This window comes from Anolis sagrei, chromosome 2 (genome assembly GCF_037176765.1).
Source record: "Anolis sagrei isolate rAnoSag1 chromosome 2, rAnoSag1.mat, whole genome shotgun sequence".
In the NCBI taxonomy this organism is placed as follows: domain Eukaryota; kingdom Metazoa; phylum Chordata; class Lepidosauria; order Squamata; family Dactyloidae; genus Anolis; species Anolis sagrei.
The window spans coordinates 66,630,499-66,647,508 of NC_090022.1; the positions used below are offsets into that span (position 1 = coordinate 66,630,499).

Consider the following 17,010-nt stretch of genomic DNA (forward strand, 5'->3'; position numbering starts at 1 on the left):
TATAGATAGAGATGTGGGGACCTGGATGCCCTTCCACACAGCCATATAACCCAGAATATCAAGGCAAAAAATCCCACAATATCTGCTTTGAACTGGAATATATGGCAGTGTGGACTCAGATAACCCAGCTCAAAGCAGATATGTTGGGATTTTCTGCCTTGGTATTCTGGGATATAGAAATGTGGGGACCTGGATGCCCTTCCACACAGCCATATAACCCAGAATATCAAGGCAGAAAATCCCACCATATCTGCTTTGAACTGGAATATATGGCAGTGTGGACTCAGATAACCCAGCTCAAAGCAGATATGGTGGGATTTTCTGCCTTGGTATACTGGGATATAGATAGAGATGTGGGGACCTGGATGCCCTTCCACACAGCCATATAACCCAGAATATCAAGGCAGAAAATCCCACAATATCTGCTTTGAACTGGAATATATGGCAGTGTGGACTCAGATAACCCAGCTCAAAGCAGATATGGTGGGATTTTCTGCCTTAGTATACTGGGATATAGATAGAGATGTGGGGACCTGGATGCCCTTCCACACAGCCATATAACCCAGAATATCAAGGTAGAAAATCCCACAATATCTACTTTGAACTGGAATATATGGCAGTGTGGACTCAGATAACCCAGTTCAAAGCAGATATGTTGGGATTTTCTGCCTTGGTATTCTGGGATATAGAGATGTGTGGATCTGGGTGCCCTTCCACACAGCCATATAACCCAGAATATCAAGGCAGAAAATCCCACAATATCTACTTTGAACTGGAATATATGGCAGTGTGGACTCAGATAACCCAGTTCAAAGCAGATATGGTGGGATTTTCTGCCTTGGTATACTGGGATATAGATAGAGATGTGGGGACCTGGATGCCCTTCCACACAGCCATATAACCCAGAATATCAAGGCAGAAAATCCCACCATATCTGCTTTGAACTGGAATATATGGCAGTGTGGACTCAGATAACCCAGTTCAAAGCAGATATGATGGGATTTTCTGCCTTAATATTCAGAGATATAGAGATCTATGGAAGGGCACCCAGATCCTCACATCTCAGGCAGAAAATCCCACCATATCTGCTTTGAACTGGGTTATCTGAGTCCACACTGCCATATATTCCAGTTCAAAGCAGATATGGTGGGATTTTCTGCCTTAATATTCAGGGATATAGGGATGTATGGAAGGGCACCCAGCTCCACACATCTCTATATGTGGATCTGGGTGCCCTTCCATACATCTCTATATCCCTGAATATTAAGGCAGAATATCCCACCATATCTGCTTTGAACTGGAATATATGGCAGTGGGGGCTCAGATAAAACCAAGACAAGAACCCACCTCAGAATTCCTCGACGGACCTTTCCTGCCTTCCTTTCTCTTCCTCCTATGTCCCAGGAGCCTGGGCTGGTTCTGCTACGGAGAACCAGTGTGTTTTGCAGAAGGGGATGGAAGGGAGAGGGAAAGGGAAGCGGCCTTTCTGGCGGGGGGGGGGAGGGGCGGGGGGGGGGAGCAGCGCCCGAGAAGGAAGGCCTGCCAGGCCTCGGCCTCCGTTTCAATTCTCCTCCCGGGAAGAGGCGAGCCAGGCTGCTCTCGCTCCACAAGACAAACTAAAGGTGTGCTTGTTTGGAAAGGCGCTTCTCCAGAGCCCTTCCATACAGCCCTCTCGCTGCCTGTCGGGCTGGCAAGGGAAGCTGCAACTCGTGGGCTGTTCTTGCGCGATGCCCTCCCCTTGCCTGGCTTGCACGAGGGGCAGCGTGATGCAGGTAATTTGCATCGCCGCTTCCATTGCTTGCCAGGGCCGACGGGCGGCGCGAGGCAGCGAGGGGCTTTGCGTGAGGCCAGGCCAGGCGGCGCGGGCCGGATAGATGCCCTCGGCGGGCCGCATATGGCCCGCGGGCCTTAGTTTGGGGACCCCTGTCTTAAGGGCATAGTTATCTTAATCTTGTCCAGGAACAAATATCTTCACTACAATCACATTTATCAAAATAAAAATACAATTCCCTTTAGAATTGATAACAAATAATTACACACCATGACCCAAAGGTGGAATTTAAACTATTTTTTTTCAAAATAATAGGAAATGGATTTGTAAAAGGAGAAAAGAGCTCATGAGGAGGATGTTGGTGCAGACTATGGTTGGAACAGAACTTGTATCTGAAAAACAAAGGGCTTGGCCACTACTTTTTCATGGTTCCCCATTTCTGGGATTCTGCCAGATGCCCACTTTTGCCTGGTAAAGTCTTCCTGTAAGCAAGTTTTTGGGGAAACCTACAGATTTCAGAGCTTTCCCACTTTTGCAAGGTCTTGCACCCCAAAACCTGCAAATATGGAGTGTCAACTGTGGTATGAAAAACTGTAGTGAATACACTGAGAAATTCCCCAGCATATAGTAAACAAATTCCCCAGTATATAGTAAACAGTCTTCCTTCTAAAGATTACAGTGGTTAAAAGTCAATTCAAAAAGCAGTTTAATATATTCTTACCTTGTTCTTTACCATTAACACAGATGTTCAGATTGACATAAGCACATGCTGGCTCAATGCGATGATTCAAAGTGCCTTTGGCTAGTGTAATTTCCAGTTCTGATCCCTTCAACTGAACAAACAACAGTTACATTTTCTTACATGTTTTTTCCAAGAGGAGGCATGCAAAACCTCTAAACTACTAAAATTTGAACTATCTGTCAATAATTACAATGACAATGGTTGCAAACTAACACTATTTCAAAGTAAATAATGTAGAGGACATGTAGAGGATATTAGCAGAAACCCTGGGCTAAGAAATAAGCACTCAACACAGCAAAATAGAGCATAGAAATGGATTTAAGCTACACATGCAGATAAGATGATGTACTATATGTCAGGGTCTACTAGACGTGACTACTAGGAGGCAATTTTAATGGTTATTAACCACCAGGAAACTGGCAAATTTCAAGGCTCAATTAACATTACTGTTCAACATGGATTCAAGGACACACACACTAAATGCTACAATGTATTTTTGCTCCTGTTGTGAATGCAGTTAGACAATTATTATAATTAAACCATCAGAAACACAAAGACTAATTTTACTATTTATCTATTCTTTAAAATGCAAACACCAACATTGGTACTGTGCATTTATGACTATGCTTATATTGTGACTAACAAAAAGAAAATGTCCTCATCCTTAAATTTCTTAATTACTTTCTCCAACCCAAGGCTCAGATTATCCTCATGGCCAATGTGGGATAGACTACAGGAGAATGGTGAACATGGCTCAGTATGTCTTTCTTGATACTCAAAGTTCCTTTGATTTATGTCTCTATTTGGTGAGTACATCAAGATAAGGATTATTGCAGACCAAATATGGATGTAAATCAATGCCATCTTCTCTAACTTTGTTATACTCTTTATTTTTGACATGTTACTTTCTTTTCGAGTGGGTAACCATTATTCAAGGTTTTCATGCTTGGACATCCATAAATAAGAAACAGATGCCTTGATAAAAAGAAAACTTGCCAAGATTTATCCATCCCATTTTGATCAAAAAGCTGTGCTGCAGAATGTAGTGTGTTTCTGGGTGTCCTAGAATTTCAAACATGTGTACTGAACACCAAGCATTAATTTGCAATCGCCATCAAACCACATGTAACTCAGGAATATCACCCATATCTTGTGAACTGACTTCAACCGAACTGTATTTGCAAATAAACAAACAAATTTATTCTTCTATTTAACAAATATTTGAGAATTTATTGATCATTAAATGATAGTGTGATTTTCTCCTGAATGTTTAAGTTCCAATTAATCGTGATCTTATTAGTGGATTGTCCTATGTATTTTTCTGTCACCTTATGTACCTTAAAGGGAATAGATGCCTTCATTGCAAGGCAAACACCACTCCACAAAAGATTACTGCTCAAAGGCAAGGCAGAGGACAACCTTTTTGTTTTGAGCTGTGCCACTGAGATAAAACCACACTTCATTCTATATGCAGGTCATTAAAATGCATTTGGCACATGGTCAGAAGTTATAGACTGAATCCTGTATCTGAGCCAGCAACAAACTGCCTTAACTTCTGAGACAACTGTGGAGTAGAAATATCGCTACAGTGTGGGAAAGGTTATTTACAAACAGTTGGGCTGTGAAGAATGTTTCTAATCTGAGATCAGAAACAAAATGGCAAATGCAGTCCAAAATAAATAAATGGAAAGTGGAACTCAAATTCCTAATTTCACAACTTTCTGGGTTGCACCAGTGCTAGTGGGTGATAAGGTTGCCAGATGACCTAAAGAACCGGTCTCCTATCCTCTCAGTGTAGAATATAGTAGATCCTGAGAAAGCCTCTTCATCACAACCTTGAAAGGAAAAGGAAGCCCTGATCTTTATTGCATCTGGCAACCCTACTTACATAGTGATAGTTCAATAGTGGGGAAAAGAGCCCTGTTTATGGCAACTGCGAATTCTTTGCAAGGCTTTATTGGGAATTAAAACTACCATTTAAATATGTGTATAGTAACCACATTTGGTTCCTGCATAAACTTTAGATGGTCACTACCAAAAATGACTAATTGTTGAGTAGGGAAAATCGAATCCAAATGACCAGGGTCTAGAATTACTATGTTATTACCAAAGCTTACAATATACGCGCTTCTCAAATTCAGGAAAAGAAGACAAATTATGGAGTTGGAAAAATTTGATCGAATTTTGCAAAATTATGGCTATTGTAGAGCAGGGGTGTCAAACTCGTTTCCATTGAGGGCCGTATCAGTCTTATGGTTGCCTTCAAAGAGCTGTTAAATCCATGAACATAGAAAATAAATAAAGTTGTTGTTGTTGTTACATAGTGGTCAGTGTGATCTTTAGTTTTTACCCAATTTGGGTCTCCAGGTGTTACTGAGCAACCACTCCAATCCTTTTTGATTATCTGCCATGCGGACTGGGGATTGCAACCCAATAGCACTTGTGGCTCTGAAATTGGGGAAAGTTCAAATGACATTTTAAAGTCAGATATCATATTCACAAGCCTTGTCCCTAAACTGAAACCCTACTATCCTGAAGCTGAAGGAAGGGAAGTCTGAAAATAATGAAAGGAAGTCTTTATATATGACACTGTTAAGCTATAGAAGGTGTTGCTACAAGGTGAGCTGATGGAACACAAATACATATGGTTTCATAGGAAGAGCTCACCCATGCTGGCTACCTAAAAGTGGAATATTATGGCTACATGCTTCCTCTAGGATCAAGGGCAGTATGCTTTAAACACCAGATAAAGAGAAAATGCAGCCTTCTATGGGAAACAAGATGCACACCCAGCTAACAGTCAGTCAGAATCAAACAAGGCTTTTCTGATAAATTACACATCATTCTGAACAGCCAAAAACAACATGAGTTCATAAAGCAACAACATCAAGGTGAAGGCAGATAAGATTCTTGTAATACATTGGACTTGTGAATCATTTAGGGATTTGGAGCAAGATCTGTGTAATGTGGGACCCTGGGTGAAAAAAAACCTACAATATATTTTTCCTTAGACACAAAGAGTTTAGAAAGCACTTATTTCCCAGGCCCATTTCGGTTCAGGTACATACTGTATAAAAAGTGAGCACCTTAAAATTAAGGGGGACCATTAAAATCTGTTTTAAACTAGCATCTTCAGTATCAAAAAGAATTATAGGAGTCTGGGTATTTCATACAAAGAACATAAGAAATGAACAAGATCTGTCTTTATCCTTTCACCAGGTTCAATCTGAAAATAATGAAAGGAGTAGTAGTTGAAATAAATAACCTAAAACCTACCAAAAAGAGGAACCCTAATACTGGTTCTGGAAAATAAGGCAAACTAATTTTGGAAGAACTTTGGATTATTTCCGTGACTTCTTGAACTTAAAACATGTTACACAATATGAACATTTGAAATGGATATAGTAAGTGTGCTGCAATAAACATTTAATGTGAGCAATGCATTATTCAGATAATGGGTGAGGTGAATGTGCTCCAAAGGGTTTGTATTTGTTCTTACCTGGGTTTTTTCTTGAATAAGCACTTCTTTGGAGGTAGGCACCGGGTATGGCTTCAAGGCAGCCTTTATTGTTGCATAAATGAAATCTGTATGTTCCTTAATAACAGTTTCAAGATAATCACCTTCTGGATGTGCACGGTAATATACTGTAATCTCATCGGTAGGAACAAGATTGCGCTGTAATAAAATCAGCAACACCAACGGTCTCAAACACTGCCTATTACCAGTTTTTGCAACATAGTAAAATCTATTTCAGCTATTTATAGAACCAAGATGTTTAAAATCAAGCACAATTGTTTTTTTAAAAAACAAGAAAGAAGAAAAGGTTATACTTCCACAACTAATGACAAGTTCATTTTTCTTTGTGACAGTGATGCTTTGGAAAACAAATGTTAAAATATGCTGCATAACCAAACAAAAATAAACGGTTCATAACGTGAAATTAGCTTTCATAAGAAAAAAGCGTCCACTAAACGAAAACAATTGACAAATAAGGATTTTCAGATTTAAAAGATTAACAAAATTAAAACAATTCTGTTCTGCATATGTCTGTAATTACATTCAATTGAGCACTGAAAGTTATTTATAGATATTATCATAACTGTAATGGGGAAAGTCACCTTCACACACAATTACCTATGTCATGCTCAATATTTTCCTCTTTTCTATTCTCCTTTTATAGCCATCTGTTCTCTATCCACCTTCTATGCACTCCCACCCTCAAAACACAAAGAAGGTTTCCTTCAGTACTCTCCTATTGTGCTTAAAGTATTGATTTCTCCTGTTCCTTCACAGCCATGCTGCTATTGTGATCTGGCTAATGATTTTGTTTCTTGAAATATTCTAGCTGATCTGGCAAGGGCTATAGATGAGTTTACATGGAAAGAAACAAAACAAAAATCCATTATCATAGAGTAAGACAAACTGGAGGCTCCTGTGGTTTAAGAATGTATTCCCAGAGTAATGCTCTGCCTGCATTCAAGTTCGTGGTTGGTCTTTCCTGTTAATAATTACTGTTCTGGAGGTAACTCAAACTAACCTGCACAGCGGGACTACAAAAACGTACCAGAAAATATATGGTTTCATTTTAACAACTTCCACAAAACCTGCCACAGACAACACATCATGCATGCAGCCTCCCTCCCTCCCTCCCTTAGTGTCAAGCTCAAACCCCACCATCGACTTTATTGATATGGCAAGAATTTTTTTTCCCTTGGTAATAATAGATGCATAGAAGTCCATTTTTTTGTTTCTAACAGAAAAAAAAAGAGCCAAACAGTGATGGTCTTGCAAACACGATAGCTTTGAACCTTCCTTCTAGATGAAAAGAGTACTCACAAAAAATTTTCACAAATTATTTTGATTGAAAAGGGTTGACAGTAAAATATACAGTTTATAAGGTTAAGAATGATTCTAGAAAGCCCTTGACCATTTTTGCTAAAATTGTGGAAACAACTGTAGCAGGGGTAGTGTATATAGTGGGTTTAGGCAAATATTTAACAGGACCTTGGGTCAATCCTTCACATCAAGAAAACAACTCCTATATAAATTTTAAATAAAAATATGAGGAACATCATCAGTTGTATAAAATGCACAGTACCATTAATTGTGAATAGCTTAGGTGCATTTAAGTGGTAAATGAGGAAACGTTGCAACATTTCCTCCAGGGATTAGTATCCAAGAACATCAATGGTATTCATGGATGAGGGTAGTTTTAGATCAATTATTAACAACTGAAAAATCAATTATTTTGGAATTTAGATGCCAACATCTGTTGCTGTGATGGAAGAGGAAGACATGCTTCAAGCAATAGTCACTATGCTATTATTAAATTAAGAACAAATTATGGCAGGAAGCAAACATTGGAAAGGCTAAGATTGAAGATCTTGTATGTGTTCTAAGATGGTAATGACTTTGCATGTCTGAAACAGCAGTTCCTGAAACAGATTAATAATAATAATAATTTAAAAACCTTTATTTGTACTCCGCCACCATCTCCCTGAAGGGACTTGGGACGGTTAACAAGGCACTCAAGGTGCCACACATAAAATAGAATTATATATCATCAAAACAATACACAATTTGGCTGAATACAACAATGAAGGATATAGATCGATAATTTTTTTTAATTAAATTTCTAAAACACAGTTATACCTGAGGGACACTAGGTTTCTTCAAATCCAGGAATCTAATGTTTAAATATATTGGGGTGATGATGTGTGTTAAAAACTCACTGAGCCTGCTCAAAGCTTTGGATGTTCTTCAATTTATAGACAAATCTTTCATGTGCAAAATTGTTTGAAGTGACAACAATGACATCAATCTAACTGCACAGACAATGGAGTGATGAGAAGAAGGGAACTATTTTATTTTCTAGATCAGCTAACCTTCTTTCGAAGTTTTTGGATGCGATTTATTACTTCACGTGCAACACCCTCATCAACCATAGCCTGATCTGGTGTAACATCCAGGAGAACCAAGACCTGAAAATAAAAAGTGGATGTTCTATAACAAATTAACAAATCAAATCAGTATTATACACATTATTGTGAATTACAAGTGATTTTTTAAAAAATGCACAGCTAATTATTTTTGTCTGTATGAACTGTTGCAATATGCTGAATACAGGCACATAACAATATATGTTACCTTATTATACAACAGTAAACAAAATGGAGCATACAGGGAAAGGTCCAAGCTTTATCTGCTTCATTTATCCTGCTGATGGCAGTGATCCATCAAATGGAGAGGAACTAAATACAGACTAAATATCTAAGTGCAGTACCCTAAGACCAGGAAAAATCATGCTTGTGTTCTCTGAAATTGGAGCGAACACTTATTTGTGAAGAATTTAACATAGAAACACCTACTCCCCAGCTGTGGCACTGCTGATAAGATAGAGGACCATTTCTCAGTTCAAGGTCTTCTGCACCGTTGTTATAGAACGGTTTGTGACCAGACTCATGTTTTCAGTCAACATGCAAAATAGAAATAAGTTGCTCCAACTTAAATATGTCATACAGCCAGTTTAAATCTTTGGTGTGAGACTTTGCAATGCTCTGGTGACCACTTCTTGCTTTCTCAGGCAAAATTTCCAAAAATTGATTCTATGTTACAAATTACAAGGTAAAGCTCCATACAAAAAGATACTAACTATGTGAATGCATGTGTCTCCTACCACCACTGGTTACTACATTCAGTACCTGAGAATCAGAATGTGCTTCAAACTGAGCGGCAGATCTTCCCACAGCCTGGTCAAACATGTACATCAGACGGAGATCTTCTTCATGAAGTTCATGGCCATTCACAACAATGGTGCCTAATTGATTTAAATCATAAATGTGTGTATTTTATATTAAAGAATGATGTCCCAAACTCCAAACACTTTGTAATTAATCTACATTCAAATGTTCTCTCTCTCTTTCACTTAGAATACCAAGCTCTTTCACTAATTTTGTGTTTTTCCAATGACATTTGCATTGTTTATTAACCATGCTGTCCAAGGGCCCTGTGGTCTTGTAGGACATCTTATTTTCATTAAAGGACATCCAATTAAAGTACAGAAACTATAAAGATATTTTTAATGTTATCTTGCTGATTAAGCAATTCTTTCAACACTTCCTGGTTTCATAAAACTGATTTATCTCTTTGCAATTATTTTCCAGTATGTTTATGGACTCCAAAAATCTTTGACAGTGTACTAACTATAGGAATAAGCTTTTACGTATTTTGTGATTAGTTTTTAGGCTGTAAAATATATCCAAGTAGCTAAGTGGATTGGGTTGCACAACTGAATAAGCAAGCTTGTTCACATCAGTTTCCACGATCAATCCCATCACACTTATCTGATATAATACAATACATGAACTGTATGGTTACCAACCTGTCTTCTGGAATACTTCCAGCTGTTCACTTGTCAGTTCTTTGATATCTGCCATTACAGATTTAAAGGCTCCCTTCAGACGCTTCCCAAGCACCATGTGATCTGGTTCTGCTCTTAGAAGGATTCCATACTTATCTTTATCAGTCGAAAATGTCACCTGACGAACATTAAGTTCCTGCACATTTAACAAAAAAAAAGAGGTAAGAAAAAGGAAACAGTCAAGATTAACAATCAGCAACAAATCTCATATCGTTTTCCATGGAGAATAGCACAATGCAAGGTAGAACTTAATGAGCAAAAAAGACCAATTATCTACTACAATAATTTGTATATACTAAACACAACATTAAGTGAGTCAAGCTGCAGTATTTAAAACACTTCACTCTCCTGAATACTTAGTCTGAACATATACTAAACCCCATTTAATTAATTATCTCCAATTAAAGTAATATCTACATTTCCTCCCTCATTCCCAACTGCATTTCCGTGATGTACATCCAAAAATCTTAGCTGTACTTCACCTAAGAGTCACACACTCCACAAGTGTGGGATTATTCCCATTCAGCTTTGTCCTTCGCATCTTCTCTTTGGATTATTCTTAGATTAGGTCTTCCCTTTGCCACTCAGACAATTTCCTGTCCTATTTAGAATAATGCCACTGTATAAAAGTGCCAGGAATAGTTAACAATTATATATAACAAAATAATTGCTCCTGTTTTAATTACAGACGACAGGAAATTACTTGCAACTGTGCATAGTATTATAGTAATATCTGCTTCTTTTATGTATTGTTTTATCTGAAAGCTCTTCTAGGACACTTCTACTCTAACACTATTGCTCTATGGAAATCTGAGAGACCTTTTGTCTGGCCAAAGAAATGTACACACATTATTATGAGGAGATCCGTGGCTTTTATGAGGCACTGAGCTATAAGAACTTGAAACGTGAAACCACACATGGGGTCACTCTGTCTGGCAAGCCACGTTCTAATCTCTAAAATAGATAAAGGTTTCAATTGGCTCAGTTTGCAAAACGGAAGGATCAGTATATAATCAGCACTTTGAACCAACGCTTAGCTAAAGGCAATTGACTAACACAGACCAATCGAAAAGCTTTACATGTTTTCGCCCATCTCATTTATTTCTTAGATAGCACAGACCACAATACGGCTCTCTTTTTTCCATTTACATTTTAATCAATTGTGAAAGCAAAAATGGACTTGAAAGGCATGTCAACAGACAAGCATCCAAGCTTTCCACGACAAATTAATCGTACACCTTGAATTCCAACTAGCCGCATTCCAAAGGGAAGCACTACATAAAAGTCTAACCATTTCATTCAGCTCCCCATAAGACTCCCACTTCAGGTAAAGCCACAATACCCTAAGAACAAAAATTTCCCATTAATTTATTTGGCTCACAATTTATCTTTTGAACTTGAGAAAGCAGAATGAGCAGATTTGAAAGGTCAGAGAGATGATCTGACAAAGGGAACTGTAACATATGCAGGTAAAATGCTGCTTTGAGTTGCAGAAGGTAGTATATTAAATAGAACACCATAAGACAAATCATTTACACTTTTTGGCATTATTCACAGTCATAAATAACTCTATATTATAATATAGTTAGTATAAACATTTCATTATTTTTCCTGGCTACTTAGCTCATTTTTTCTTGCTTGCTCTCATCTTTCAAATGTGAGCAATAGCAGTAGTATACTCCCTCAATATTTCAATGCCTACTCAGTTGTTATGTATAGGCAGATTTTGCTCATCTCAACAGTTCCTTAGCAAGGAATGTTTGATGTCTGAGATCATAAAGGACATCAAATGTTGCAGAGAACACCAGCTTGCTGTAGACATATATGGAGTCTGCTGTTGACAGGCTGCATTTGAACTTTTAAAAATAACATTTTAAGCTGAGACACACATTTATTGTACCATATGCTTAGCCCAGTGAATTTCCTGTAAAAATAGTGATGAACCATGAAAAAAGAATTACAAACTTTTAAACATTTGTAATTCACTTTTCCGCCAAAACTAGAATTATATTCATTAAAATAGCATTATATTAAAGTTAAATAGTACTAGAGTTTTCAAGTCACTCTGTGATAATGGTATGCACTATAAAAAGAATATACAGAAGCAAGAACTAAACAGTTCTCTTTTCCCATTTGAACAATGAGAGGGGATCCAACTTTTTTTTGTTTGTTTTGTTTGGCGATTCCTTATATGGCTTTCACTCAGGTTCCAACTATCATTTTTGTATCTAGAAATTGCCCCAAAAAGATCCTGCAGAATATAGATATTATAAGGATTCACAAGTACTGACAGCCCTAAATAGCATAGAAAATGGCACAGAGAATACAGCCTGGTTCACCTGTTTGAGGTTTTACTAGGAAGTGAGTCTTTGTGCATTCAAGGAAAATTGTTGTTATTTGCTGTCAAGCCAGATTCAGCTCATGCAACCCTATGAATGAGAAGCCTTCAAGGGATCTACTTTCCTTGCCTCTCCCTACTGCTGCTGCCCAGTAGATTCCCCTTAACACATTAATGTGTTTCCGCACCATTCCATCATCACAGAAAGGTAGTACCATGGTGTACATGAAGACTCCTATAAAAATGTGCCGAGGAATAGGTTGAATGTGTTGTGCAACTGACTCCTATAACAAAATTTCATTTCTAGCTGTAATTTATCCCACATTCAACTGGATTGTGAGAGATCTAACATGGAAGAATTTTGTTTAGGCAGTGGAATCTTAACTGGAATTTCCTCTAATCTCAGAATGCACTGAACAGACACTGCACGCATCCAGACCATGAATGGGCCTGCTTCCCACACTTGGTGCAATATGGCTGCAGCACTTTGTGGGAGCTGAAGAATTTCAACAGTATCATGTCCATCTGCTGTGTTCTGTCATTATGTGCTCTCCTGCTTCCTGACTTGACAAGTTTACAAAATATAAATATAAATACAAGAGCTTTCAATATCAGCAGTGCCTTCTGCTGTTCCATCTTACCTCAAGTATATACTTTTCCAATGATCTGATATCTTCCAGGGCCTGAGGATCCTGATGGATAACCACCACCTCTTTCAATGGATACTGAAATTAAATTCAGTGACATCAGTTGTGAAAAAGAAAACAAAGGTCCACAGCAAAATACATACACTACTTCCTTCTAATATGCTTTTGGGGATTTATTGATTTATTTATGCTTTTCTCTGACAAAGCCATTAAGTGTTTATGGGATATTGATGTAAAATATATTTTTTTTAAAAATCGTACCTTTACTGGAATGGTTTTCCTATCTCTGATTACCCGCCCAAGCTCAATAACAGATTGCATCCGGGAAACAGCACTTTCAATGTTTTTGTCAATTAAATCTTCCCTAGATGGAAAAGGAAAAGAAGTACTCACCAAACAGCGTATATTGAAGAAAGCATTTATAGAATCATAATCTATTTTTTCAAACCTTTTCAAAAAGAGAGATGAAAGGTCCTCAAATACAGCAATTTTATCTGTATTTAAAATTAAAATTAGAAGAAAATCAGCTACTTGTGCTCATGTGAGTCATGTGGCTCTGAAGGCAGAATACACATCTAGCTGTTGAGCCATGAATTTATTAGACAGTCTAATAACGGTATGTTATTCATCAATAAGCTGATCGATATCTTAAAGGTTTGTGTGTATGGGGGAGGGGGATAATCTCTATTACTGTATTGTAGGTAGGAAAGCTATTTTGTTTTCCTATGTAACATTTTAACGCTGTTCTAATCTCCTTTGAGCGAGTTGATTGATGTTGTCCCTTGGCTACCATTACACCGCTGATTTAGTTGTTAATTACTGCATCTGTTTCAAAATTTTGTTGTTAGGTGCTTTGGAAATTGTATGCCTGACCTGTATGCTGCTGAACAAGCCTTCTCGGGGTGTTCAATAATGGGTATTCCATTAAAAGTGACCATTCCCAGGGTTCTAGGGGAGGCAGCCATGGCAGCTAAAATGCAATCAGGCTGCTGTATTTGTGCAGTGCAAGGGGGCCTTTAATGACCATGGCATCATCACATTTCTCTGGGCAATTTCTGTGGGAAGGGAGAGAGTATTGAAATCAATATTCATGCCACAAATGCTAAAAACAACCCAGAACAAACAGAGAAAAGAGAGGAAACCCCTTAATCAGTTGGATGAAAGCTAAGAGGTTCCTGATGATGTTACTCTTGTGTTTACTTCTGGGCAATAGAAGAACCCCCAGTGGCGCAATGGGTTAAACCAGTGTTTCCCAACCTTCCTAATGCTGTGACCACTGAATACAGTTCCTCATGTTGTGATGACCTCCAACCATAAAATTATTTTTGTTGCTACTTCATAACTGTCATTTTGTTACTGTTATGAATCGTAATGTAAATATCTGATATGCAGAGTGTATTTTCATTCACTGGACCAAATTTGGCACAAATACCCGATACACCCAAATGTGAATACTGGTTGGGTTGGAGAAGGATTTATTTTGTCATTTGGGAGTTGTAGTTGCTGGGATTTATAGTTCACCTACAATCAAAGAGCATTCTGAACTCCACCAATGATGGAATTGAACCAAACATGGCTCACAGAACTCCGATGACCAACAGAAAATACTGGAAGGGTTTGGTGGGCATTGACCTTGAGTTTTGGAGTTGTAGTTCACCTACATCCAGAGAGCACTGTGGACTCAAACAATGATAGATCTGGACCAAACTTGGCATAATTACCCAATATGCCCAAATGTGAACACTAGTGGGGTTTGGGGGAAATAGACCTTGACATTTGGGAGTTGTAGTTGCTAGGATTTATAGTTTACCTACAATTAAAGAGTACTCTGAACCCCACCAATGACAGAATTGGGCCAAACTTCCCACACAGAACCCCCATGCCTTGAAGGGTCTCGCTAGCATGATCCTCCCTCTAACCTCACATTCGCCCGCACATTATCACCACGCTGTCATACTCCGAACATGCGTGCTCTCCCCTCCCCACTTGGAGTCTCAGAAACATCCCTCCCCTTGTCTGAGAGGCCGGCCAGGAAGGCTTTTGATGGGAAGATTTGCCATCTGTTTCCAAAAAGGAAGAGAAGGAAAGGCCGAGAGATCTTCAGTCTTCTCTGCCAAAGAGGTGCCTAAGACCATAAAAAATATGTGTTTTCTGATGGTCTTTGGCATCAGAAAACACATATTACCCCCTCGCAATCCCCCCCCCAGGGGTCCCGACTCCCAGGTTGAGAAACGCTGGGTTAAACCCTTGTGCCGGCATGACTAAAGACCGAGACACTGAAGATTCAAATCCGGAGAGAGAGCGAAAGAACTCCCTCTATCTGCTTCAGCTCCCCATGTGGGGACATGAGAGAAGCCTCCCACAAGGATGGAAAAACATCAAAACATCTGGACGTTCCCTGGGCAACGTCCTTGCAAACAGTCAATTCTCTTACACCAGAAGCAACTTGCTTCACAGGATGTAGCATTTTCTCAAGTTTTTCTGACACGAAAAAAATAGAGGAAATATCCCAGAATGTATTAATTGTTCTTCAGCACTATCCAGAGAATGGGATCCCAACTCAACTGCTTGGGAGTACTGCTTGGGTACTTGGGAGATGAAGGTCTGTCTCATTATTTAAATAGAGTCAATAAAGGAAGCCAATTTACACTACTGTTTAAACTAATTTGCTTTCTTAGCCATCTTTGACACTACTAATTGCAGAGAACAACGAAACACCTGGGATTCAAGAAATTAAGTTACAACCCTATAAATAACTAAAGATCTTTTTTAATATGTCCTTTACACAATACCAGTCCAAGGGCATCTAAAATGACAATGTATATTCTATGTTGCAGGCAAAACAACACTTTTAAAGTGCAAAAATCCATAGTAGAAACACAAATTATTTTCATTTAAATGAATTAGACAAATTATCAGATTATGCTCTCTTAATAAGCAATAAACAAAAGTCAAATCCCACTACAAGCGCTCAACATTAATCCCATCCTTCTTGTCAATCACAAGTTAAACTTCACATATTTTTCCTAAACAGATGAAATGCAATAATGTTGGATCATCAAAATGCCAATATCTAAACACTATGTCCTCCTCTAGACTAAAAGAGGACCAGATGTATTGATTCACAGCAACTGTGTTATCATTTACTCACTGCTCCCTTATAAAACACACCCATATCTTTCTTTTCAAACAGGCTTTATCAAGACGGCTTTTCTTAGGCAATGGCCAGTTCTGTTCAGACAACAAGTCAGCATCAGGACTGAATTTGGTTCTTGCATGTTTTAGACCAGGCCTCCCACAGTCCCTTACAGTAGTTAATGACTCTGCTGGTGAGTGCTTCTGGGAGCTCAAAACATTAATGGATCGGACCAGTGGATGGCCCTTTTGTGCTTTATATATACACACGTGAAGAGATGCAAGACTTCAATCCTGGAAACCAGGTTGAGAGCATCTGGATAAGAATCAAGGGAACAAGGAGTGGAAAAGATGTAGTTGTTGGCGTCAACTACAGACCTCCAAGTCAGGTGGAAGAACTGGATGAAGCCTCCATTGACTAGATGACCAAATATGCAGAAAGAAGACACATAGTAGTAATAGGGGGATTTCACCTACTCTGATAGTTGTTGGAAAACAAACTTTGCCAAGAGTACAAAGTCTAACAAATTACTCGCTTGCCTTTAAGACAATTTTATTATTCAGAAGGTAGAAGAGGCAACAAGGAGATCTGCTATTCTAGATCTGATCCTAATGAACACTTATGTGAAACTAAGAGAAGTCAAAAACGCATTCTAGACATTAGGATTGCTGACTTCAGGAAATTTAAGGAAATACTGAGAGTGATTCCATGGATAGGAATACTAAAATTTCTTAAAAGTGAGATATTGAAGGCACAATTGCAAACAGTGCCAGCAATAAAACAACCAGAATGGATGTCCAAAGAACTTTTAACTGAGCTAAGACTTAAAAGAGACATTCACAAGAAAGAGAAATTCAAACAAATAACCAGCATATGTAGGGAAAAGGTTCATAAGGCTAAGGCACAAAATGAATTCAAGCTTGCTAGAGAGATTAAAACCAATAAAAAAGGTTAT

At 38.4% G+C, this 17,010-nt stretch overlaps 1 protein-coding gene across 3 annotated transcripts in view; it reads right to left on the reverse strand.

Moving 5' to 3' along the window:
• The window catches only part of IARS1 (isoleucyl-tRNA synthetase 1), a 113,497-nt gene that overhangs the window by 14,891 nt on the left and 81,596 nt on the right, over window positions 1-17,010 (reverse strand). For all 3 annotated transcript variants that reach the window (XM_060765919.2, XM_067463589.1, XM_067463588.1), the window contains 7 exons: window positions 13,181-13,283; window positions 12,914-12,997; window positions 9,896-10,070; window positions 9,216-9,331; window positions 8,400-8,495; window positions 6,013-6,189; window positions 2,493-2,604 (listed from right to left, as the gene is read on the reverse strand). In XM_060765919.2, the coding sequence (XP_060621902.2) occupies window positions 2,493-2,604; window positions 6,013-6,189; window positions 8,400-8,495; window positions 9,216-9,331; window positions 9,896-10,070; window positions 12,914-12,997; window positions 13,181-13,283 (863 nt within the window). The remainder of the gene's footprint in view (window positions 1-2,492; window positions 2,605-6,012; window positions 6,190-8,399; window positions 8,496-9,215; window positions 9,332-9,895; window positions 10,071-12,913; window positions 12,998-13,180; window positions 13,284-17,010) is intronic.